We start from the raw sequence: 23,520 nt of genomic DNA, 5'->3' as shown, positions 1-23,520 counted from the left end.
TCTCTCCTCCCCAATGTTGACCTACTCCTCTAGTCTCTCGGCGACTCATAGTTGCACTCTACTCCGTTAGTTTCTCGTCGGAGAGATGGCCGAGCGGTCCAAGGCGCTGGTTTAAGGCACCAGTCCCTTCGGGGGCGTGGGTTCGAATCCCACTCTCTTCAGTTCTTTTTTTTTCCTTTTTGATTATCAGATATCATATGTTGTTCCACTAGTGTGGTTGTGTTGACAGTCACTTTATCTGTGATAACATGTTTTTGACCAGGTCCCTTCTCTAATAATCCTATAATCTGCTGTAACCAAATCGCAGTTAGCATAGTAAACAAAGACTTTTTCAGCAAAATGCGACGACGCTTAGTCGCCATACCATTACTCATATTGGCTGTTACTTTTCAAACAGAAGCCGTCAAGATTATAGATAACGGTCTTGCGCCGCCCGAAATTGTTCATACGCCGGTGTCAACGAAACGTAAGTCTAATTTTTTGTTGTGGTGACTAATTTTTTTGAAAAATCAAGCTTTTTTTCAGCCAGATGCAAAGTTTTCGCACCACCTCTCGATTTGATTTTTATCTTGGATTCTTCTGGATCCTTGAGAGACAAGTTTCAGGATGAAATCGACATTATCAGAAGAATTCTGAAGCATGTGACGATTGGAAAAACTGCAACTAGGGTTATGTTGATTCAGTTCAGGTAAGCTAAGCGGTTGAGTATTTTAAGCTCGATTATTTCGCTTTCTGTCAAAGGTATCAAAAAATTGTCAGCTATTGAGTTGGTCACTTTTTGATATCTTTCTTAGGAATCGAGATAATTGAGCTCAAAGTTAACGGTTTGAATGGCCTTCTATTTGAGTGTTTGAGGCAGTTTGGAAATCAAAGCTTCACTAGGTTGATTTTTTAAACTAAAAGTCTTTAATTGCTGAAATTCGAATTTCCAGTGGAACGCAACACTTGGAATTCAATTTCGAAAAATTCACTGATCGAGAAGAGTTGCTTGCGGCGTTGGACGTTCTTCGTCATGTTTCCGGAATTACGAGAATCGGTGGGGCCTTTGAATTCGCGCTTCAGCAATTGAAGACTCCTGGAAGTGTGAGTAATTTTTTTCTATAAAGGAATTGTACACGTTTAATGGTACTCAACTTTGGAATTCGACAAAAGTACTTCAGAATTTTTTCGATTAGTCTGAAAATTTCAGAGTATACTAAACAAAATTTGGCCTTCAGTTTTAGACAAAGTGATAGTTTTTGAAACACTTTTGTAGGTCTTCAAAGTTGACTACCATTAAAAACCCGTAGGAGGATAACTTCTAACTTTGATCCTGTTTTTCTCGGTCTCTGTTAAAGATATAAAAAATAATCAACTGATAAATTGTTTATCATAATAATATTATTATGACCAATGCTTTATCAATTAACTAATTTTTGCCATCTTGCATAGGTACCGAGATAATTGAGCTCCAAATGCCCATTTAGGTTGAGTGTGCTTTTATTAGAGGAAATACGGTACCTTCAAAAGGACAGTAGAGAGTTCCCGTATACGGTGTTTCATGAAGTTTCGAATATCAAAACATTTTAAGGGTCTTCGTGATGGAACTGTACCAAAAATCGTCTATCTTCTGTCCGACGGTCGTACTCATGACTATCCAAAGGATTGGCAAATGTCTGATGTCTTGAGAAGGTAACCTTTTTAAAGTTCCCCTCATTTCCACACGGTGAGTTTTTCACTACCGGATGCGAAACAGTCTGCGACGTTTTAAAGTACAACGGACAAAAAAATCTGATTCATTTTTTTGCTATATATTCTTCATAAAATTTACTAAAAATTTATGGAACAGAAAAAAAGTTATGGACTAGAATTCGAGAAAAAAAATTCCAAAGTTGAAGCAGCGGCAGTGAAAAACTCACCGTGATTTCCAATTACTCAATTTCAAAAGAGCGCATTTCCAGAGAAATCCCAAATATTGACATCTGGGCTTACGGTACTGGCGACTATGTGGCAATGGCAGCCTTGGCTAATTATACTCAATCGGAGCAGAAAATTGTGACAAATCAGAATTTGCAAAAGCTGGAACCTCAATTTGAAAAGTATCATGGAACGGAGATTTGTGAGCAGCAGCCGAGTGAGTTTTCAAGAAAAAAGGAAATGTTTAAGTTTTTTGATTTCAGCTTGTGTGAAAGGATCAGACAAACCATTGGACCTTGCTCTTGTGGTTGACGCTTCGGAGTCCTTGGATCATCTTTTCAGCGATCAGGTAGATCAAAATTTACAGTCTCACCTAAAAAAGAATTTCTCAGAAAAAATTCCTGGTCGATCGAGTTTTGGGAAACATTAACATCCATCCAGAAGCCGTCCGTGTTGCATTGATAACCTACTCTGGACAAGCATTCGTTCATTTTAAATTCAATTCGTTCTTGTATGGAAATAACACTTCAGTACAGGGATTCGTAAAGAATATTCGATCAATCAAAGGAACAACAGCTACAAATGTGGCATTGATGGATGCATTTGATCTTCTGACTTCAAAAGATCCATCGACTGGAATTAGAGAAGGTGTGCCGAAAATGGCATTGGTTCTTACTGATGGACATTCTCATAGGTTAGTTGAAACTGTCAAAAAATGTGTATGGACATTAAACCTACAGGGTGGCCGATAAGGATAGGACGTTTCTAAACGTCTCCCATTTTTCAGAAAAAACGTGGAAAAGTAAGGGGCAAAAATACCTTAAAACCTGTAATATAAAGTCTAACTTTCAACTTTGAGCCAATATATCTCGCTTCCTATGAATGATATCAAAAATGTGTCAAATGATAAAATATTGCTGACATTAAGATAAATAATTATCAGTTGACAAATTTTTCATGTCTTTTATAACAAATGTTTCATGTCTTTTATAACAAATGTTTCATGTCTTTTATAACAAATTTTTCATGTCTTTTATAAGGAACCTAAAGCTCAAAGTTGACCTCTTTGGATGAGTTTCTGTACTTCTGTATTAGGGGAAATGTGGTAGTCAACTTTGACGCAACACGAAAGTATTTCGTTTTTTCTTCGATTTATTTGAAAATTTCAGAGTATACTAAACGAAAATAAAGCTTTAGTTTTCTAATTGAGACATGCGCTTTTAACAACTGGTTGTCTGCGTCTCGCCTCTCTTGGTAACCAGCATCCCGTTTTTAAAGACCCATAACTCAAAAACTACTATAGCTAGAAAAAAGCTGTCAATTACAAAATTAAAGCTCTAGTTTTGTTTAGTATATTCCATAATTTTCAGACAAATCGAAAATTTTTGGAATACTTTTGTAGGGCTTCAAATTTGACAATCGTATTTCCTCTGAAAGAAGCTCATCCAAACCGCAAACTTTGAGCTCGAAGATCTCGGTTCCTGTAAAAGATATCAAACATTTGACAACTGATAAAATATTGCTGATATTATGATGAATAATTTATAATTTAAAACTTTTTGATATCTTACACAGGAATCGAGATTACTGAGCTTAAAGTTGACGGTTTGGGGGAAGGCTTCTATCAGAGGGAATACGGTCGTCACCTTTGAAGCCCTAAACTTTTAAAGACTACTAAACAAAATTCAAGTTTTATTTTTGTAATTGTTTCTTTTTTTCTAGATACGGTAGTTTTTGAGTTATGCGCCTATTAAGTTTCGTTATCAATCTATTAAAATTCGGTATTTTCCAATCCTGAAATTCTGGAATTTCAACAACACTAGTATTTTTTAATTTCCAGATCTCCTAAAGACATGGCTGAAAAAATGCGTGCAGCCGGAATCATAATGATTGCCGTAAGTGTCACTCCTCGTCCATTGGTGGATGAAGCTGAACTTCGATTGATTGCTGGATCCGAGAAACGTGCATTCACACCACCGAACCTTCATGTAAGTCTAGTCTCAAACTTCTCCCTTTCAATTCCTATACTCGTTTTAGGAATTTGAAAGTGAATTCATGAAATACGTTGGTTTTGGATGCGATGGAATCGAGTTGCCTCCAGATGCAAAACCTCAAGTTAGAGGAGCCACTGATGTGAAATGTACGGAACATTCGATGAGCATTGTGGTCCGGACTCAAAGAGCACTTCAAGGACTGATGTATGCTCATATGTATCATGATGAGCCAGAGTGTATGATGAAGAAGACCGATAATAACAGAGAGATTCAAATGACTTTTATGGAGGGAAAATGTGGTCTGGTGAAGACACCATCAGCGGTAAGTAAGCGTCAACTTTGAGCTCGATTCTCTCGATCTTTATAAGAGATATCAAAAACTTGTCAACTCATAAAATGTTCATCATAATATCACCAATATTTTAGTCGACAACTTTTCAATATCTTTGACAGGAAATGAGATATTTGAGCTTAACGTTGACGGTTTGGGTGGGCTTCATTCAGAGGAAATACGATTGTCAAATTTGAAGCCCTACAAAAGTATTCCAAAAATTTTCGATTTGTCTGAAAATTATGGAATATACTAAACAAAACTAGAGCATTAATTTTGTAATTGATAACTTTTTTCCAACTACAGTAGTTTTTGAGTCATGCGCCTTTAAAGTTAACGATATCAAGGGTAGAGGCTCCCAATTAGAGGAAAGACGGTAGACTAAAAGTGATTACAAAAATTTGAGAGACAGTAATCAAAACCAGATGCATTCATATGAAACTCTTGAACTTCTCCAGGATGGTCGTGGCTACCATTTCAACATCACCGTAATCCTCCAATTCCATCCTCTAATCATCACAAGAGCCGATCAAGGTCTCGATATGTCCTGCTTCGTTCCATCGGCAGTTCCACGTCAAGAACTCGATCAAGCTATCCTCAAAAATGCCGCAGACACACAATGCAACTACAGACTTCATAGGTACAGTAAGATTTCTCATGAATATCTGAAAGGGATCATTTTCAGATACAGTCCTGGACAATGCGTGGCGCTGGATGCCAAGGTTGGAGAGACACTGTACCATCGTTGGGAATGCGATAGCCGTTTGTTGACTAGAAATTTTGAAAACTTTGAAAAAATTAATTGTCTCCATTTTCAGCACCAGAATACAACTACTTGGTCCACGATTGTTTCGTGCAGTCCGAAAAGCATACACAACAGATTTTGGATTCTAATGGGTCAGTGTATTTAATTTTTGGAACTTCTAAATTTAATTTTTTGATTCAGATGCGAAGTCGATCAGCACTTCCTGGAAACCCCCAACTATTCTCGCTTCAAGGACTATCCAGATGACGCCTACGTATTCCAGGAGATGTCGGTTTTCAAATTCCCTGGAGATGGAGATCTCATCTTCCATTGCCGAATTTCGCTGTGCAATATGAAGGACCCGAATGCGCCGTGCAACCAGAGTATTGTAAGTACATTTAGCTTGTGGTAGTAAGAGCTGGGGCGGTGGCGCAGGTGGTAGCGCATTGCTATTTTGTTCAGGAGGTCAAGGATTCGAGTTGTGTCGGGGGCGAGAGCTTTTTTTTCTTTTCTTATTGATAGTTTTCCACCAAAAACCTAAGTAAAAAAGAGATTTTCAGCCTCCAAAATGTCCCAAGAAGGTGCCAGTCCTGCCGGTCCGTCAAAAACGAGATGTCTCTGCTGAGCAATGGATGTCAGCCGAATGGAGATCTAAACAAATCAGAAAGAGACAAATCGAGCTGAAAAATCGATCCAGAAGACAGATTGTGGAGACCAAACAGGGCTATTATATGACTCTTCAAGTCGAGACGAGAACTTTGAACGTGCTCCTGAGTGAGAGCATTCGCCCGAGAGACTCTGTCAAGTACTGTGATATCTCCTAAATTTCGGAATTATCGATTTTTTTTTTGTTTGGAAACGGGTCCCATTTTCCCCAGCGTTCTTTTATCAAACTTCTTTGTTACGTTGTGTATGTATATAAATTCATGATTTTTGAAAATTCAATAAAGTTGAGATCAAATTTTAAAAACAATGTAATGGACTATTAGGGGAATATTTTTCAGGAAGTCTGCGCTCCACCGCACTGGTAAACTGGCAGAATTTTTTAGCCTCCACAAAATCAGATAACAATGCTGAAAATATGGCATGTTTGCCGCGCCTCCGGAGACGCAACTTCATTTATTCATTTTCTATTATGTTGTTTTTTTCCCAGTGAGGGGGAAGAATGGTATATTTATGATGGCTACAGTATCAAGCTTATGGACTGTTTAAAATTAATTCTTTAAATCGAATTCTGTATATTTCGATAAAAGAAAATGTAGCGCATCATTTCGCTACTATTTCAAATTATCTGTGAACATTTGGGAAATTTTTTGTCCAGTGGGGACTTCGCTAGAGTCGGCGATACGGGGACAAACGGACACACTCTTACACACATACAGAACTTGGTGATTGATTGTAGAAATTGGTGATAGTAAAGATTCATATTTTCAGAAAATTCAATAAAGTTGAGATCAAAATTAAAATATCCATATTGATTTTTTGAGATCATCCTCTTGGGACCATTGCAGAAGCCAACGTAGCATTTGGAAGGCGTTCTCGTAATCGACGGAACTGAAATTTTTTCGATGTCGGTCGGTAGAAAATAGCCGACCGCTGATTGAATTTTTGCATTTGCGCGTCAGAGAGTGTTTTCAGAAATAAAATGCTTCGTACGCAAACACTGCCATGCAGACGCGCAAATGCACGAATTCGGGCAGCGGTCGATCGGCGGTTTTCGACCGACCAAAATTAATTCTCTAACCATACCTGCCCGTTAACCTTCTCGGACATTTTCTTATCACAAAAAATGTTCATAATTGGGTCCAACAAAAATACAAAAATCCAAACTAGCGACTCCACGAATCCAGCGATAACTTCTCCGACGAACTTGTTCGCTTTATAGAATCCATCGCAACTTTTGACGTCATGAGGAGCCACATCCAATAGGTATACATAGGGAATAATTTGAGCAGCCGAAATGAAAATTACTGCGATAATTGCCCATCCCAGTCGACGACGGACTCGTTTCATAGATGAGGCTGACGATGAGAGGGTGTCCGACTGGAAAATTTTAGTTTTCTGTGTATCTATTTGTCCAGATGTCGTCTCTCATACCCTTTTCAGTTTCCTATTATGCCTGACCAACGAGATGAATACAAAAAATAACACAGCAATTGTAAAAACCAAACAAACACCGGTAACGATAACTGAAATTCGAAGAAACTGAAATTTTAACTCATCCCTAAAAAATTACATTCGACAAGATTCACAAACGGAACGCAGCTTTTTTGGTTGCATGAGATGATTCCAGGGCTTTGAATAGCGGCTTGAAAGATGCCAGTTGGGATCTGAAAGTCTGTAATTTGAGACGATTCAGAAATAGCAAAAATTTACAGATATTAAAAAAGAAGCAAAATAAATCAAGAACACCATTATGTATACAAAACGGAGAGTGATTAGAGATTTGAATAGCATTGGATACATGACTCCGATATAGAGAAGAAAAGCGAGGCCAGCATAGGAACCTGGAAAAATGAATTTCAGAAAAAAGAAGTCAAAACCTAGACTTTCAGAGTGTACAAATCCAAAATAAGAGTTTTAGGTTGGACGGTGACCAATTTTTAAAAATTCTCCTACAACTTTCGAAATTCCGAACTTCATAATTTTTCTGGATTTCTCAATTTCTCGACTTCTGAGATTATGGTTCACTGAGTTTCTCGATTTCTGAAATGTTGAACCTCCGAATTTCTCAGTTTTTGAGTTTTGGAATTCTGAATTTTTTGAGTTTCCTGATTTTACGATTTCCAATTTTCTAAATTCTCCGAATTTTCAAATGTCCAAATTTAGTTTTTCTTGACAATTGGGAGTTTCGATAATTGGAAAACCTTCGAAATTCTGAGTTTTCGAATTTTAGAATTCCCGTATTTTAGAACTACATATGTCAACGTTAAGCTCATATAACTCGTTACCTGTAAAAGATAAAAAGTTGCCAACTAATAAATTATTTATCATAGTATCACCTATATTTTTTTTCAGTTGACTATTTTTTGATATCTCTTACTGTCGTGGACGACCAAAGATCTTGTGTCAACCAAGAGAAGGAGCGGCACCAGGAGCCAGTACAACCCATCAATCAAGAAGCTGATACCGAGAAGAAAATTGGAGAAAGATAAGGTCAAGCGCGGGAGTGAACCAGGATCTAAATTTTCATTCGTATTTCTTTGAACACATTTGAACTTCCAATCGAAAACCTAAATTCAATAAACCTACAAGAGCAATTCAAACTAGTATTAACAGTACTTTTATTCACCAGTTACCACCGAGCCCATTTATGGTGCATAGCGACCGAAGGAGTATTAAAGGTTAGTTTATTTTTAATTGAAAAATAAAAATCCAAAAAAATTGATATCGAAGAATTTAAGTACTAGTAGATAGAAAAAAAGGATAGTAGTGAGGAATTAAGAGAGGTTAACGTATGAAAACAGGGTGCAAGGCAGGAAAATAGGGGGTAAGGCAACAGCAGATAGAGGGAAAAAAGCCACAGTTAGAATACGGCAGTTAGAAAGCAAAAATTAAGGTATTAGGTACAATCTGGTCCCAAGTCAATTACCGAAGTCTCCAGTCAATCGCAAAACTCTCCAGTCAATTACCAAGGTCGCCAGTCAACTACCGCAGATCCAAAACACCACGCCACAGTGCCCATCAAAGCTCAGTCCATCCACACCACCATCACTAGTCAAGTAAGGAGAAGTTACCATTGGCCGGCCTCGGAGTGTCGTGACCGACCATGGTCCGGAGGATCAAAAAGCCAGAAGTATAAAGTGATGAATCAAGACTCTACCACCACCTAACAATCAAGAAGAGCAGAGACGGGAGCCAGGAGCCAATTCCAAAAAACGGAGCCAGGAGAAGGTCATGCGGAGGAGGATAGGATAGATTGGAGCAGTTTAACAAGAAGAAGACAAGGATGATAAGAGACAGAGACGGAGAAGGCAAGGAGGAGCAGTATAAAAAAAAAGACTGATAGGAGATAATTTTTATCCCTTTTGATTGGATTGAATTGATATAATCTTCGTGCAACGATATTTTCAAGTTCAAGAATAAATCCGTTCAAGAGTATAATCACTGTATCTAGTATTTTTGAATTCACCGAGTAGAGATTTACTTACAATAACCGACATAAATCAGCTCAAAGTTAGAGAGATCTTCTTTCACATGCTTCAGTTAGATATTTTGGATTTTGAAGACATTTTTGGATTGAAAAAACTTCTAACTTCTAAAAATTTTTGGATTTTAAAAAAGTTGGTTTTTTAAAAATTTGGATTTCAAACAATTGGATTTTAAAGAATTTGAAAACCCGAAAATTTCTTTTAAATTTGAAATAACCAACTCGACCTCTATTTTTGTTTCAGGTCCATTTTCAGACAAATTACATTTTTGTTTTCTGGAATTTTCTTTGAAAAAAAAAACTAGATGATGCAAATACTGATCCGCCATATGATTTATTTCGAAATTTAGCACACATTCTCAAATTTCACACCGAAATGAGGAGTTTGTGCATTCCCACACTTTTGGTATCATTGTGTGTTCGAAATGAGCACAAAACATATTCAACGACCAGAATATGATTTATGTGATATACAATTTGGAAGTCATTCTGGTCAGAAGGAAAACAATGTTCACAAACTCCAATTTTTAATTCCAGGCGCTCCCAGAATTTCGGAATTTTTACACTAAAAAAACAAAAAAAGAAGAATAAACTAACCCAATAATCCAAACATACTTGTATTGCTGACAATATTCAGAACAGCATACAAAAAGAAATTTGCTGGATTCGGCTTCAGAAGTTCTTCAAAAACCGCGGTACTCAGAATCATTGCAATAACCATGAATATACAGGAAAGACAACGAGTTACCAGGAAAATATATCGCTTTTTGGATTCCGCTTCCATTTCAAAATATAATGGAAGAGTTACACAGAGACAGTAGAAATTGGCAAGTGCCGCTATTGAGAACATTGATATGGAGACGTAGTAAGCATAGAAGATTACAGAGATGGCCGTGTTGAGATCCTGAAAAACTCAAATTTGAGGACTTAAGAATTCAAAAGTTCCAAATTTTCAGAATTAAGGGATTTTTGAAATGAAAAAAGAAAGTTTTTGAGAAGAAGGGAATTTTTTGAACATTTTTCGGAAGTTTATTTAAAGATTTTTTGAATTGTTCGAAAAAAAAAGAAAATTTGGAATATCATCAAAAACCCTTACCTGAATCAAGAGACATGGCGCCGAGGTTTCTGTACAATTTTCGAAAAGAATCTCATTTGAATAATGGCTAGAACAGTTTTCGAATATACTTTGATTCATATTATTCTGTGTCTCCAGAACAAAAAAAACGAAACAATTTCCTTTTTTCTGAATGATTTTGTGTCTTTTTATGATAAGACCAAAAATTATTTGCTTTAGGGATTACAATTGAAAAGGTGGGAAAATTACGAGGGTTTCAAAAAGTTCCTGAACTTAGTTCAGGAAGTTTTGTGAGATGACCTAGAAATATCTTCGGCCATTTTCAGAACCTTCGATTTCTACTCAAAGATAAGAAGAGCAAACAAATATATTTTCATTCAATTATCGAGGTTATCAATTCTAATTGTGTAGTTTGCTCCTGTTCTTCTTCTTCTTTTTCTTTCTCTTGTTTTTCGTCTTTTTTCCTTTTCGAAAAACTTCCAATGAAAAATTGAGCGAGTTGAGTAGATTTGGCATAGATCCATTTTACCTGGAATAAAAAAAAGTACTGTAAAACCTGTATAGATCACTTAAAAGTTTGACCTCAAATATCTCGGTTCCTATGCTAGATATAGGAAAGGGGGAATTTCAAAATATTTTTAATCGTGAATTTTTTTTCGAAAATCCGAACAATTCTGTGACAATTAGACAGATCTCACTACTAAAAATATAAAAAGTGTCGACTATGTTGAATTTCGATAAAAAATAGCAGAGATGTTGGAATCTCAATGATTCTACATTCATCATGATTTTTACTTATTTCTCATTCATTTAAACATGTTTACGTGAAAATTTTCACGTAATTTTCACGTATTGCAATAGTGATTAATTTATAAATGTTTGGCTATTGTAACCATATTTTTTAGTGAATTTGGTAAAAAAAAAACAGATAAAAATACTTTCATTGTCTCTAACATATTTTCTGGAAAAGCACACAAAAGCAAACTTTTTACGAAAAAATCGACGATTAAAAAAATTTTAAAATTCCCCCTTTCCTATAACAAAAAAGTTTCCATTAATAAAATGTTTTTAACATGATGATAAACAATTCATCCGTTGAGAATTTTTCCATATCTTGAACAGGTATCAAGATAAATTGGCTCAACATTAAAAGTTACGCTACCTTCCTATCAAAAGTTCAATTCAGTATATCCGGAACAAAACATCTAGAATACAGAAATTATGATTTGCCTAAAAGTTGAAAATTCCAAAATTCAAAAGTTTCGAATTTCAGAAAATATGGATTCTTTAAAGTTGCCGAAAATCTGAAATACAGAAACAAGATTTCCAGTTTGTTCAATTCGGAAAGTCCAAAAAGCTGAATTGCTGAAATTCTGAAGCTCTCAAATTTGGAATCCCTAGATTTTTTATATTCCAAATCTGGCATACTGAAGTTCAGAATTTTTACGATTTTTACGAAATTTGACTGTATTGTACAAAAATAGAGTACCAACCTGCTTTTTTGCTTGTTTCGACACATTCCTATCCAGAATGATATTAGTAAACGGATCAACAATCATTGCTATACTCCATAAAGATGCCTCTACCAAGGCCCACGAAACCTGACTGATAATAACGTCAGAATGATCAAACCAGTAACATGGTGGCTTTGTTCCACCTGGAACAACATTGATTTTTATACTAAAAAACCTGTATTAGAAGGACCCCTCTAAATAAAGGGCCCTCTGACATCAGAGGGGCTTGGAAAAATAGAAGACTCCCCCTACCAAATGTATCGTTTGAATTTTAACATTTTTGTGCGTTTTCCGTTCAAAATATTCCAGAAATTCTTCGAATGAAAATTTGTGTTAAAGGAGGCCAGACACCAAAAAAAAGTTTTCCTGATATTTTGCATAGAGAACCCCCATGAGGTGTTGAACTCAACTCATGACAGGCAGCTCAGGGGTACAGCGTCGATACCGGCTGAGCTACAGGTGCGCGAAGGCGCCTGCCGACCGATGACCTACATAAGCGCGGCCCGATTTCGTCCCCCGAACTTTCCCCCGAAATTTTTGCTGTCTCGCCTCATTTAATGAAAAATTTGAAAAAAAAATGAACGGAAATGATTTTTACGGTATCTTCCAGGTCCCACTTACGAATCTTCTTTTCCTCCATAAAAACGAATGGAATAACTTCAGCGAATAGTACAAGAAGAACTGTGAACAGTGTCCAACTCAAAAGACGAATCGCTGAGGTTAGCGATGTGTTGGATGTCGTATCGAGTTTGTTAAATTGTTTCTGATGACGGATGAGAGAAATCAAAACGAAGGAGAGGGTGATGAAGGCAAACACAATAGAACCAAAGACGAGAATGACTGGAATAAAACTATGGTTTCTTGTTTTTTAAATTGTCCCTAGAGCTTACAATTCAATGTAGCAATAAGCGGAGCACAAGTCTCTTTGGAACATTTTATTCCACTCACTGGAATAGATATTGCTGCTTGGAAAATGGCAAGAGGGATCTGGAAATGTTGGAAATCTATAAGCAAGGCTTTAACTGTCTGAATTACCATAAACCCTGTATTAGAAGGTTACTAATTGACGGGCTCCTCTAATAGAAGGGCTTTCTAGAGACCCCATGAAAAGTAAAAGGATCCTAATACTTTACCTGCTAATTGCGATATTTAAAATAGAATAAGACTCTTAATCGTAAAATTTTATTCATTTTAAAGAAAAAACACTTACAGATAACGCGATTGAAACTGAAACAATCAAAGAGACAGCGATATAGACAACTCTTAAGCTGAGATGTTGTGTGAAAGATATTGGGTTCAGAACTCCAAGGTACAGTATACCAGCCATGCCGACGTAGGATCCTGTAGAAAATGGGTACTGTAGGAAAGAAGACTAAATCACTTCAAAAATTTGGTTTGAATAGTTTATTGGATCTACAGTAGTCCTCTGAAAAAAACACCGAAAAGTTGATATTTCTCGAAAAAACGTTTTTTAAAATTGCATTTTTCGGATTACGGTAGATTTAAGGACTACTGTAGTTTTTCCCTTCCTACAAACAGAACAATTTTCAGCTTAAAAAATTGCTTAACATTTGAAGCTAAAGTGACTTTTCAAAAAAAGTAATGATTTATCAGTTTGTGAAGAGTTTATCAATTTGTGATTTATGGACACAGAATAACCCACCTAACAATCCATAAGTGCTTCCAATATTCAAAGCCAAAGCCAGCACATAATATGGAAAATTTCCGGGAGTTGGAGCAATGAATCGAAGATAAATACACTGAATGAGAAGCCAGGCACTAGCAGCCAATAATCCAGCAACACATCTAGTGATAAGAAATATGTACTTCTTTTTTGAATTATCTTTCATCCGTCGATACAATGGAAGAAGTACCAAAAGACAATAAATATTCATAATTCCAGCTATGGCGAATAACACTTCTGATGTGTAATAATCAGCAAATGCAATATGAACAGCTGTTTCGATTTGCTGAAACAAACTTTTAATATTTTTATAAAAAAATAAATTCAAAAATTACCTTGATAGATTTACAAGGATCAGTGGCATTTGGGCAAAGTTCGAATATAACTTCCCAGTCGGAACGATCAGGACAATTGGCGAAAATCGAAGTTTGCTGAGTCATTTAAAAGTGTCAATGATTGAAATGATAAGGTTTTTAACACACTTTTGTTTGCCTAAGGAATTACCTTAAAATTGTCATTCATGATTTCATATTATTTTTTGATAATTGGTCAATTTGATATAAGGTTCACTGGAACTAAAGTGGAGGTATTTGTGGCGGAGGTAAGATTGAAATTATCGGAAAACTGACAATAATCTAGGTAAAATCAAAAATCAAAATACTTCTGACAAGGGGCTTCTTTTCGATGCAAATGTGTTCATGTAAGCGGAATCTGAAATTTTTGTGATTTTCGGATCCAGCAGATTCAGGTTTTCAATTTTCAACGGAACTCAAAAAACTTTTCAGTGTTTCTCTACAGTAATCCTTTCCATTTTCAATCATGTTCCCCTACAGTAACCATATTAATTTTTGATTCTTTTTCTCTACAGTAATCCTTTTCAATTTCATATTTTTTGGCCCTAAATTCTGACGATATGTCTCGTATAGTTTTCTCCAGTTTTCCCCCAAGTTTCAGCCAGATTAGGTCGTGCTTGCTGGTTATCTGAATAACCCCCTTAATCTTGTCACATTAAAACGAGTCTCATTTTTCTCGTGAACTCCTTTTTCCAAAAGCAGAATCGGTGTGACCCCCGTGAAACCCTAACGAAATGGGAGCAATGTCCAGGATTTAGAAAATTGAGGGAAAAATCAGTATTAGTTTCCAACGGTCAAGTTGCAGGATCTTGCAGGATTCTCTTTGCTTCCAGGATCCCCTCCCCACCCCACAACTCCTAGGACTTCGATCTTTTTAGAAGCAATGAACACTTTGGGATTCAGAACTCTTCTGAATTCCCAGAAATTCTCGTGACTATTGACATTTTTCCAATTAAGCATGAGAATAAATTTTAAGGAAAATTTGAAACCAGAAGAAGGCGCCAAATCTTCCAAATTTTGACCCCCTTAAATCTGCCTTCAAAAATTACTCCAAACCAGAACCAAAACATTTTTCGACCATGAATATGCTTACAAGTTCATTCCCAAGCCCATCACTCCAGTAGTGTTGCCAAACATACACCAAAATGAATGATTTTGGCAACTTATCGATTCTATGACACTCTCTACACAACGCCCACGTTGTCACGGTTGTGAGTATCATAGATCGCCTTTACTCCCTTTCTTCACTCTTCTTCATCTTACACCAAATATAAAGTCCATTCTGTTTATTTAAATTATTCAAATTATCGAAAAACCCCAATTCAAATCCCCCTCCAAAAGTACACACCTGGAGCGTGTTTCGACGCACCGACGCTCCACTCCGTACACTCCGCTTTTCGGGGAGGCTTTTTGGGATTCCTTTTCAGTTGCTTTTTGTTTGTCTTTTCTGATTACTTTTTTACTTCTTCTTTATACCGTTTTACTGTCGTGAGTTTGTCTCCTGTCAATGCTCCCACGCATTGACAGTCACCGGCTTTCCCCAGAGTCCTTCTCCTGGCTTTGCTTCCCTGCACTGCCAGTATTTCGGTTCCATTTAAGTAGGCCCCTGTGCCTCTTGTGTCCTCCAAGACAATCCAAGAAGTAAACCCCAAACGTAATTAGAATTGCCGGCTTCTAACCGATTCCCTGAATCTTAGAAGCTCCGCGCATTTCAGGTGTAATTTCTCCGAACCCTCTGTCTTTCCAAGAAGCCACGTTCTGCCAATGCCGGAGACTTCGTTCCTTTCTCCTATAAATTACTGCCTTTTTATTCTGCCCTCCTCAATAAATGGGTCATTGAATTAACTGTGTACTGTTATCTGCTGGCACCGCTTATCCTCTAGAAACACAATACAAGAAAACGTCACATGAATACACTATTCACGCGAAAGAGTTGGAGCCGCCAACCTCCCAAACCTGCTCTTTCCGCAAGTAGAGTCTCAAAAATGAAATTTCTAGAACTTTTTTTAAATTTTTTGTTTTTTTTTTCCAAATTATATATTTTTTGTTCTTATTCCAGTGGTCTTTTTTGTCTTTCCGTTTGTTTTTGAATTTCTCAAATGAACTATTTTATTTCATGCAAAATCTCTTTATTTTCTCAAAAACTGAAAATTATCATCCAGAAGTTTTTGTGGTTGTAGAGGGTACTGTAGTCTTGGAAGTTGTAGTCCGAGGATTAGCACAGTCCCTTAATTTTACAAGTTTCTATATGTTTTCTTCTAAAAACTCACATAGAAATGGTGTCAACTGTGATTTGCATGAACACAATCAAACTTCCAATCTCATTCGACCCACGGAAACCAAAGTTTATCAACTGGGTCCCATTTCCATATATTATATGGGAGTTTGACGTTCTTCTGAAATCAAAAAGCTTCATTTTTAGATGATTATTTTTCCGATAGCTTACACAATAGACATCACGAATGGCTCTCCTCTGGCAAATGGTCGATTAGAGTATACTTCATTCTTAGACCAGCCAATCTGAAAAATTAGATTTTCAGAAGTCAGTTATCTCAGTTTTGGCAAGAGATATGAAAAATATGTCAACAAATGTTGCTGATATTATGATAAACGTTTTATCAATTGACATAATTTTGATATCGTTCACATGGACCAAGATAAATTGGCTAAGCATTTGTCTATTTGAGGGTTGGGGGCATTATATTAACAGTACGTGCGGCTTGACCTCAATTATCTCAGTTTTGGTACGAGATATTAAAATCTGTCAACTAATAAAATGTTTACCATAGCATCAGTAATGTTTTATTAGTTGACAGACGTTTCATATCTTTCATAGGGATCGAGATAATTGAGAACAAAGTTGACGGCATACTTTTTTGGTAACTTATGAAATACACTGTACGATCTAAACAAAAGAATCGGCAACCACCAAATTATTTTTTTGCTCCGAAAAAAAACCTACACCAGGCACATAATTGTTGTAAATGCTCCATTGTTGATTCCATCGCTGATTAATATGAACTGGAACTTGCGTTCTCTCGAAAACCGGATTGAAGCCGACATACAAATTGACGTTGGATCTAAACACAAAAATTTTAGATTCAAGTCTTAATGGGGACCAACTCTGTAGCGTTCGACCACATGTATCCAGTTAGAGTGAGATTGTCTCCCGTCTCCATTAGACGGGAAAAGTTGAGTGGACGATAACGAATATCTCCATATTTTTTCAGATCCTGAATGTTAGATGAGTTTGGGAGTAAGTTAGCTATGAAACTTACCAAAGTGTTGCAGTCTAGGATTGGCAAAGGAGCTGATGATAGATCGAGTGGTGTTGTAGTTGATTCTGGAGTTGTTGGTGTAGATGTAGAAGGTGTTGATGAGGTCGGTGGATTGGCACAAGTCCTGTTTTACGACTTTAAATCTTTTTTTTTGAATTTCTAGTCGTTGAATCTTTGAAATTTAAAAACTATAATCGTTGAAACCTCCAAAAATATTTTTAACAACTCACATTGTAACTGAATCAATAGTCCAATCCTCATACGCAATCATACTTCCAATCCGATTTTCCGCTTGCGATCCTCGATTCCAGAAATTGATCAACTCCATCCCATTTCCATATACAATATGGGAATTGGCTGTCTTTCTGAAACAAGTTTCAGATTTCTCCTTTTTCATCTCCTCCCACTTACACAACAGACAACACAAATGGCATTCCTTTACTGAATGGTCGAACTGAAACATCTTCCCGTTGTCCCCATTTACCCTGAAAATATTGATACGAAAAATTCGAGATAAGAAAATGATTACATTCCAATTATTGTAAATGATATAAGAAAGCCACCATCTTTGATTGATATGAACTGGGACCACGGATCTTTGGTACACTGGATTGAAACCAAGATAGAAGTTGACGGTTGACCTGGAAATGAAAAATAAAGAATTTGGGGTGGAATTAGGTTTTCTCACTGAGTAGCGTTTTTCCAGATGTGTCCAGTTAGGGTGATATTGTCTCCAACCTCCATAACACGAGAAAAGTTGATTGTGCGCCAACGGAGATCACCGTAGTTTCTCTGGAAGTTTACGGATATAATTCACAACTCGGGCGTTCTCTAGCAGCTTCTAGTCGGAGGCTGGTCAGACTCCGGATCAGACCGACCAGTCTATTAAAATGTATAAAGACTTACAATAGTGTTGCAGTCCAGAATTGGCAAAGGAGCTGTCAAGTCGTATGGAGTAGTAGTTGGTCCTGGAGTAGTTGTCGTTGTTGAAGTTGTTGATGGAGTTGTAGGTGTAGTGTTTGGTAGACGGGCGCAGTCCCTGAAAATTTCTTGGAATTTTTTTCATTTTGGAGCCCTTGTTTTGCCAAACTCGAATATTTACGAATATTCGAAAACTAACGAAAACGCACCAAGTTACGAACATTTTCCTGAAAAGGCGAGGATCAGAGAAAACAAGACACACTGCGTTTCTATCCTAAAATTTGAGAAACATAGGCATACTCATTGTAGAGCTCAAAATTCCATAAGCTCAAATATTGAAATTTCAATCGATTTGGAACATTTTCAGCAAAGTTATAGTCATTTTTCTAAAATTTCAGCATGGCGTGTCTTCATTTTTAAGGTGACCCACAAGTTTAACTCCTCGAGGGGCAACGAAAATTTGAAAACATTATTTTTCTCATCTAATTCTCTTCAAAAGCTGAATGTTTCGAGAATGAAAAATTGGCTCTTTATGACAAGGGGGGCCCATGAGAAAAGGGGGGCCCAACAAAATTATGCCTGAGTTGATATTTACCGATTTTTTCAAGTTTTGTGACCGTTTCCATTAAAATTTCGAACTTTAAACAATTTTCATAATTTTTTGAAAATTTCAGTTTATGTCATTTTTTGCATATTTTTTGTCTATTTTTTTTTGTTACTAAGCCTGAAAAAATCTGGAACTAGCTGAATAACTTCTAATTACACAGTTACAATGTGAAAAATATTGTTGTTTATGCAAAAAACCGGCCTAAACTGAAATTTTTCGAAGTTACAAATTTTTGTGGAAACATGCGCAAAGTACGAAATTTTTATAGAAACATTCGAAAAACTTGAAAAATTTGGTAAATCTTAACTTAGTCCACATTTTTCCACTTGGGCCCCCCCCCCTTTTCTCATCGCCCTCCCCCCCCCCCCCCCTTGTCATAAAGAGCCGAAAAATTTATATCTTGAGGTTCTGATTGTGGTAATATGATCGAAAAATGAGTCATAGCGCCTCTCAGAAAAAGCTACAGTACGACAATTGTTGCCGTAATTTCTGCAAACATCGCCACGTCTAAATGCAGACTTTGTACTCACATCTGAACGGTATCAATAGTCCATTGTTGGTATCCTAACATTCCTGAAACAAGATGAACATTCGCATCTCCAGCCAGCATATACTTCTTGATATGTTGCCCATTTCCATAAACATCATAGTAATTTGTTCCTCTTCTGAAAATGAAAAAACTTTGAAATTTGGAATATTTTTATAATTGAAATAGCTGTAAAAAAATATTTTATTCTGAAAAACGACCAGAAATAAGGCAAAAACTGCCTCAAAATTTTAGGCACTTTTTTACTGATCTTTGCTTATTTCTAACCTATTTTTCGCTATTTAAACCGATTCTTGTCTACTTTGAGTTTTTTCGACAATTCCCAACATTTCCTTGGAATTTTTAGATATTTAAACTAATTTTCAGCAAGTTTTTGACTTACACAATCGACAAGACGTATGGCATTCCTTTGACAAACGGACGAGATGAGAAGGTTTCCATTCTGTAGTCCCATTTTCCCTAAAAACTGCAAGTTCTACAGTATTCCAAATCTTCCGACTCACGAAAAAGTAATTATAAATTATATCAGTTCTCCACCATCTCATATTAATATGCATCAAAATCGGAGACTGTAGATATCTTGGATTATCCCACAAGTACAAATTCATGGTGCATCTGAAAAAATGAAACTGCGCTCTATTCAGATACTGAATGCCTACTCTTGAGGATTGTCCCAAATGCTTCCCGTCATTGTGAAGTTGTCTCCAATCTCCATATATCTTTCGAATAGAACCATTCTGTTGTTGAGGTCACCGTAATTTTCCTGGAAATTTAAATTTTTGGGATTTAGGGATTTCTGGTAAAATTACAATAGTATCACAGCTAAGTTTCGGTAGTGGTGCGTTCAAATCATAAGCGATTGGAGGTGTGGTTGTGGTTTTCGTAGCCTTTGTAGTTTCTGTAGCCTTCGTAGTCTGAACAGTAGTTATTGGCTTCTTCGTAGTTGGTTTCGTTGATATGGCTTCTGGAGTCTTTGTAGTCTTTGCAGTGGTTGTTGGCTCCTCCACTATAGTTTTTGTAGTCTTTGTGGATTCTGTAGCTTTTGTAGCTTCTGTAGCTTTTGTAGTTTCTGTAGCCTTCGTAGTCTGAACAGTAGTTATTGGCTTCTTCGTAGTTGGTTTCGTTGATATGGCTTCTGGAGTCTTTGTAGTCTTTGCAGTGGTTGTTGGCTCCTCCTCTATAGTTTTTGTAGTCTTTGTAGATTCTGTAGCTTTTGTAGCTTCTGTAGCTTTTGTAGCTTCTGTAGCCTTTGTAGTCTTCCCAGTGCTCGGCTCCTCCGTGGATACTGTAGTTAGCTTCAAACTATCCGGAACTTGGGCACAGATACTTCTTGGCGATGGATCCTTGCATCTTACAGTATACCCAAATATCACTCCTGTTAGGTTAAAACCAACAGCAATGAATTCAGCGTAATTATCTCCAGCGACGACTTTGTACTGAAAATTGAACATCGTATAGATACAGTAAGACATACAAAAACTTATTATATTTTTAGGTTGATTTTTGGCCATCTTGACCATTTTCAAGAGTTTGAAGCTCGACTGTCAAGTTTCCGCTAACTTTGAAATATTTTAGGATCTTCGAATTTAGATTTTTTTGTGTTTTTAGGAACTTTAAGCTTTTTCAATATAGTGGAATGGTTTGAATCATCAAACTTTTGAAATTCCTAAATTTCCGGAATTCCGAATTTTCGAATTTTTTGGATTTTCGGATATTTTGAATTTTTCCCTTGTTCTTAATTTCGGAACTTTTGAAAATATTCAGGATTTTTAGAATTTTTAGAGATTTTCGAAGATTTTCGAATTTTCGGGTTTTAGGAACTTTCGAACTTTTAAAAATTTGAAGTTTGAATTTTTGGAATTTTCGAGAATTTTTAGGATTTTTGAACTTCTTGAAAATTTTGAAAATTCCAGAATTTTCGGAATTTTAGGATTTTCTGAATTTTCCAAAACCTTTCGATTTTCGGAAAATAGGGCCTACCGGGGGTACAATAAAAATGTCTGCTCTTCTAATACTAAACTAAAATACTTTGCTCTTCTAATAATAAAGCTATCACTTACACCATAATTATCTTTCCAGAGCTCTCTCATCGGTCTTAATTTCAGTCCACAAGAATTTTCAGCAGATGTGAATGCCACACCAACACGTCTACTACTTGTGACATTCGTCCTTCCAAGAGTATCGAATCCCAAAAAATTGTACTGTTTGCCATGATCATTCACAACGTACTGATAAAGAGGTTGTGTGTCTCCACAGTGGGACAGAAAGGTTTCATTAGTGACGAAAATACAAACAGGAATCCAACTTCTGTTTAGATATGGCTCAAGGCGAACGCCGTAATAACCGTTGTAGAACGAAACCTGATTTAAGGGTCTGACGTAGATAGAAGCAATTTCTGGAGATTCAGTACGGATGGAAGATGTAGCAAGAGTTGGGATGTCCGAATTGGGAATATCTCCATAAACAAAATCATCGATGGCATCTTTGCAATCTACACTATATCCCATGATGTTACCAGTAAGAATGTAGCCATCCGAGATGAGAGAAGAATAATCATCTCCAGCCACGATGTAGTACTGAAAGGGTTTATTTTGGGTTTGCTGAGTTTCAAAAAAAATTTAAGATTCATTCACTTTAAAGGTGGGGGGACAGGAGATTTTACGGGGGATTTTTGGGGCCAGAGTATGCATTCTACCGTGACGGTGTACAATGCTTAATGTCACTCTGCGTACAGCTGTCGTCCTCGCCTTTATGTATGCAATCGGGCAGCGGCTTTCTCTTTGCACGCGTAGCTCAGTCGGTAGCGGCGCCACACCCTCAATCCTCGCCCCACACGTTCAACTCCTCGAGGGGCATATTTAAACGAAATTTCGACAACATTATTTTTCTCATGTCCCCCCACCTTTAAAGATTTTTTTTGGAGTTTTACGGTATGCATACTGACTTTTTGGTGTACAGAATCACATCGACCTCATTTCGAGTTTGAAAATTGGGTGAATAGATTTGTCTCATTGAGAGCTTCCAAAGGAGGATAAACACGACTAGGCTCCGCCCATTCCGGTTAGAGACGCAGTGTGTCTCGTTTTTCTGCACTCTAGCTTTTTTGAAACCGTAACTATTTTTGTTTTAGCTCAGTTTCATTGAAAATTGGGTGAATAAATTTTTTTTACGACTAGGCTCCGCCCATTTTGATTTTTCACTTTAAAGGCGCATAAGGGTCGGAATGTTTCAAAAGTTGGTCATGTTTATACTCATTTTGAATCTAGTGACGTGGTAAGTTCAAAAATATAAGTTTCAGTTTTTGGATTTTAGTTTCAAGTGTGTGTTTTTTAATTCAAAATGTTTTTTATAACTTACCCCAACACCTTCCTTGTACAACTCTCTCATTGGCACAAGATTCAATCCACAAACGTTTTCAGCAGTCTCGAATGCTTGTCCAATTTGGCTATGTTTCTCATTACTGCAACTTTGACTATGAATTCCAATAAAATAAAATTTATCTTCTATATCGTAATACAAATTTAGCGGTTTTGTAGATCCACATTTTGAGAGTACTGTAGAATTGGCAACAAAAATACAAGCATTCGTCTCAGCGACTACTGTAGAATTAGATCCATAGGAATAACCTTGTTCTCCTTCGGCAGTTGGTTTTTCAACGATAACAATTGGATGGACATAGAGTCCCTCTTTTTTGGGGGTGGATGTTGAAGTGGATTCTGAAGATGACGTCGGGGAATCAGAAGTCATATGAGAAGAGGTAGGAACAGTTGGTCTTGTAACTTGGACAGTTGTGACTTCATAATTTGGCAAATCTCCCGGCACATAATTATTCTTGGCGTCTTTACAATCTACAGTATACCCAGCTATATTCCCAGTTATGTTGTATCCATTAGCCAGAAGAGATGAGTAATCGTCACCAGCAACTACAGAGTACTGTAACATGATTTACGGTAAATTTTGAACAAGGCTTATATTTCGGTCGGTCGATAATCAGCGACCGCCGACCGAGCTGAACGAACTTCCATTTGCGCGTCAACATGGAAGAGAGTGGAAGAACACGAAGGACTTGTCCGATATGATGAGTATTATTCAGAAGACGTGGATAGTTAGTTTTAGATTCTAAGGGATTATATAGAAGGATTTTCCAGTGTTTGCCTATACGAATGGGAAATATCCAAACCAGTTTGGTGCTTGCCAATTGAGGGATTACGGTAGATTACGGTACAAATTTGTGAGGACAGTGGGATATGCGTTTACAGCAGTGTCGATTCCGGAAAACTTGCCAATTTATTCGTAAGTTAGAATATCGCGAAACCTCTATTAGAAAGATCACTTTAATAGAAGGGCCCTTTTGGTAGAAGGAAGGTACCTAGGAGAAATAGAACGGCTGACCCTTCCAATAATGTTTTACGAAGTTCTGATGTT

The 23,520-nt window shown here is 36.8% G+C and overlaps 4 protein-coding genes and 1 non-coding gene across 5 annotated transcripts in view; 3 read left to right on the top strand and 2 right to left on the bottom strand.

The window, feature by feature from the left end:
• Window positions 1-79: 79 nt before the first annotated feature.
• Window positions 80-161, top strand: CBG28670. The gene has a single exon. It is a non-coding gene (tRNA).
• Window positions 162-339: 178 nt separating this feature from the next.
• On the top strand, window positions 340-5,790 carry CBG09097 (the record flags this gene model as incomplete). Its single annotated transcript, XM_045243605.1, has 13 exons — window positions 340-466; window positions 526-688; window positions 933-1,083; window positions 1,571-1,671; window positions 1,941-2,113; window positions 2,160-2,245; window positions 2,289-2,590; window positions 3,737-3,884; window positions 3,934-4,212; window positions 4,680-4,983; window positions 5,040-5,118; window positions 5,168-5,354; window positions 5,527-5,790. 13 exons carry the CDS (start codon window positions 340-342, stop codon window positions 5,788-5,790), a joined length of 2,364 nt encoding a protein of 787 aa, XP_045093888.1.
• An 844-nt stretch (window positions 5,791-6,634) lies between these two features.
• CBG25837 lies at window positions 6,635-6,709 on the top strand (the record flags this gene model as incomplete). Its single annotated transcript, XM_045243604.1, has 1 exon — window positions 6,635-6,709. One exon carries the CDS (start codon window positions 6,635-6,637, stop codon window positions 6,707-6,709), a length of 75 nt encoding a protein of 24 aa, XP_045098852.1.
• Window positions 6,710-6,872: 163 nt separating this feature from the next.
• Window positions 6,873-13,829, bottom strand: CBG09098 (the record flags this gene model as incomplete). Its single annotated transcript, XM_045243603.1, has 11 exons — window positions 6,873-7,009; window positions 7,203-7,296; window positions 7,343-7,473; window positions 9,714-10,020; window positions 10,213-10,359; window positions 11,685-11,848; window positions 12,327-12,545; window positions 12,596-12,692; window positions 12,916-13,046; window positions 13,369-13,675; window positions 13,725-13,829. 11 exons carry the CDS (start codon window positions 13,827-13,829, stop codon window positions 6,873-6,875), a joined length of 1,839 nt encoding a protein of 612 aa, XP_045093887.1.
• A 212-nt stretch (window positions 13,830-14,041) lies between these two features.
• Window positions 14,042-23,520, bottom strand: part of CBG09099 — a gene marked incomplete at both ends in the record, with an annotated part of 11,455 nt that continues 1,976 nt past the window's right edge. Inside the window, 19 exons of the mRNA XM_045243602.1 lie at window positions 14,042-14,100; window positions 15,422-15,531; window positions 16,013-16,138; window positions 16,189-16,262; window positions 16,705-16,822; window positions 16,866-16,975; window positions 17,021-17,144; window positions 17,251-17,385; window positions 17,432-17,505; window positions 17,550-17,661; window positions 17,709-17,812; window positions 17,927-18,059; window positions 19,079-19,213; window positions 19,478-19,554; window positions 19,599-19,710; window positions 19,755-19,858; window positions 19,905-20,531; window positions 21,156-21,671; window positions 22,453-23,028. Of these exons, the coding sequence (XP_045093886.1) occupies window positions 14,042-14,100; window positions 15,422-15,531; window positions 16,013-16,138; window positions 16,189-16,262; window positions 16,705-16,822; window positions 16,866-16,975; window positions 17,021-17,144; window positions 17,251-17,385; window positions 17,432-17,505; window positions 17,550-17,661; window positions 17,709-17,812; window positions 17,927-18,059; window positions 19,079-19,213; window positions 19,478-19,554; window positions 19,599-19,710; window positions 19,755-19,858; window positions 19,905-20,531; window positions 21,156-21,671; window positions 22,453-23,028 (3,426 nt within the window). The remainder of the gene's footprint in view (window positions 14,101-15,421; window positions 15,532-16,012; window positions 16,139-16,188; window positions 16,263-16,704; window positions 16,823-16,865; window positions 16,976-17,020; window positions 17,145-17,250; window positions 17,386-17,431; window positions 17,506-17,549; window positions 17,662-17,708; window positions 17,813-17,926; window positions 18,060-19,078; window positions 19,214-19,477; window positions 19,555-19,598; window positions 19,711-19,754; window positions 19,859-19,904; window positions 20,532-21,155; window positions 21,672-22,452; window positions 23,029-23,520) is intronic.

This window comes from Caenorhabditis briggsae, assembly GCF_000004555.2.
Source record: "Caenorhabditis briggsae complete genome, chrIII, whole genome shotgun sequence".
NCBI lineage: Eukaryota > Metazoa > Nematoda > Chromadorea > Rhabditida > Rhabditidae > Caenorhabditis > Caenorhabditis briggsae.
This window is presented reverse-complemented; position numbering and strand designations above follow the sequence as displayed.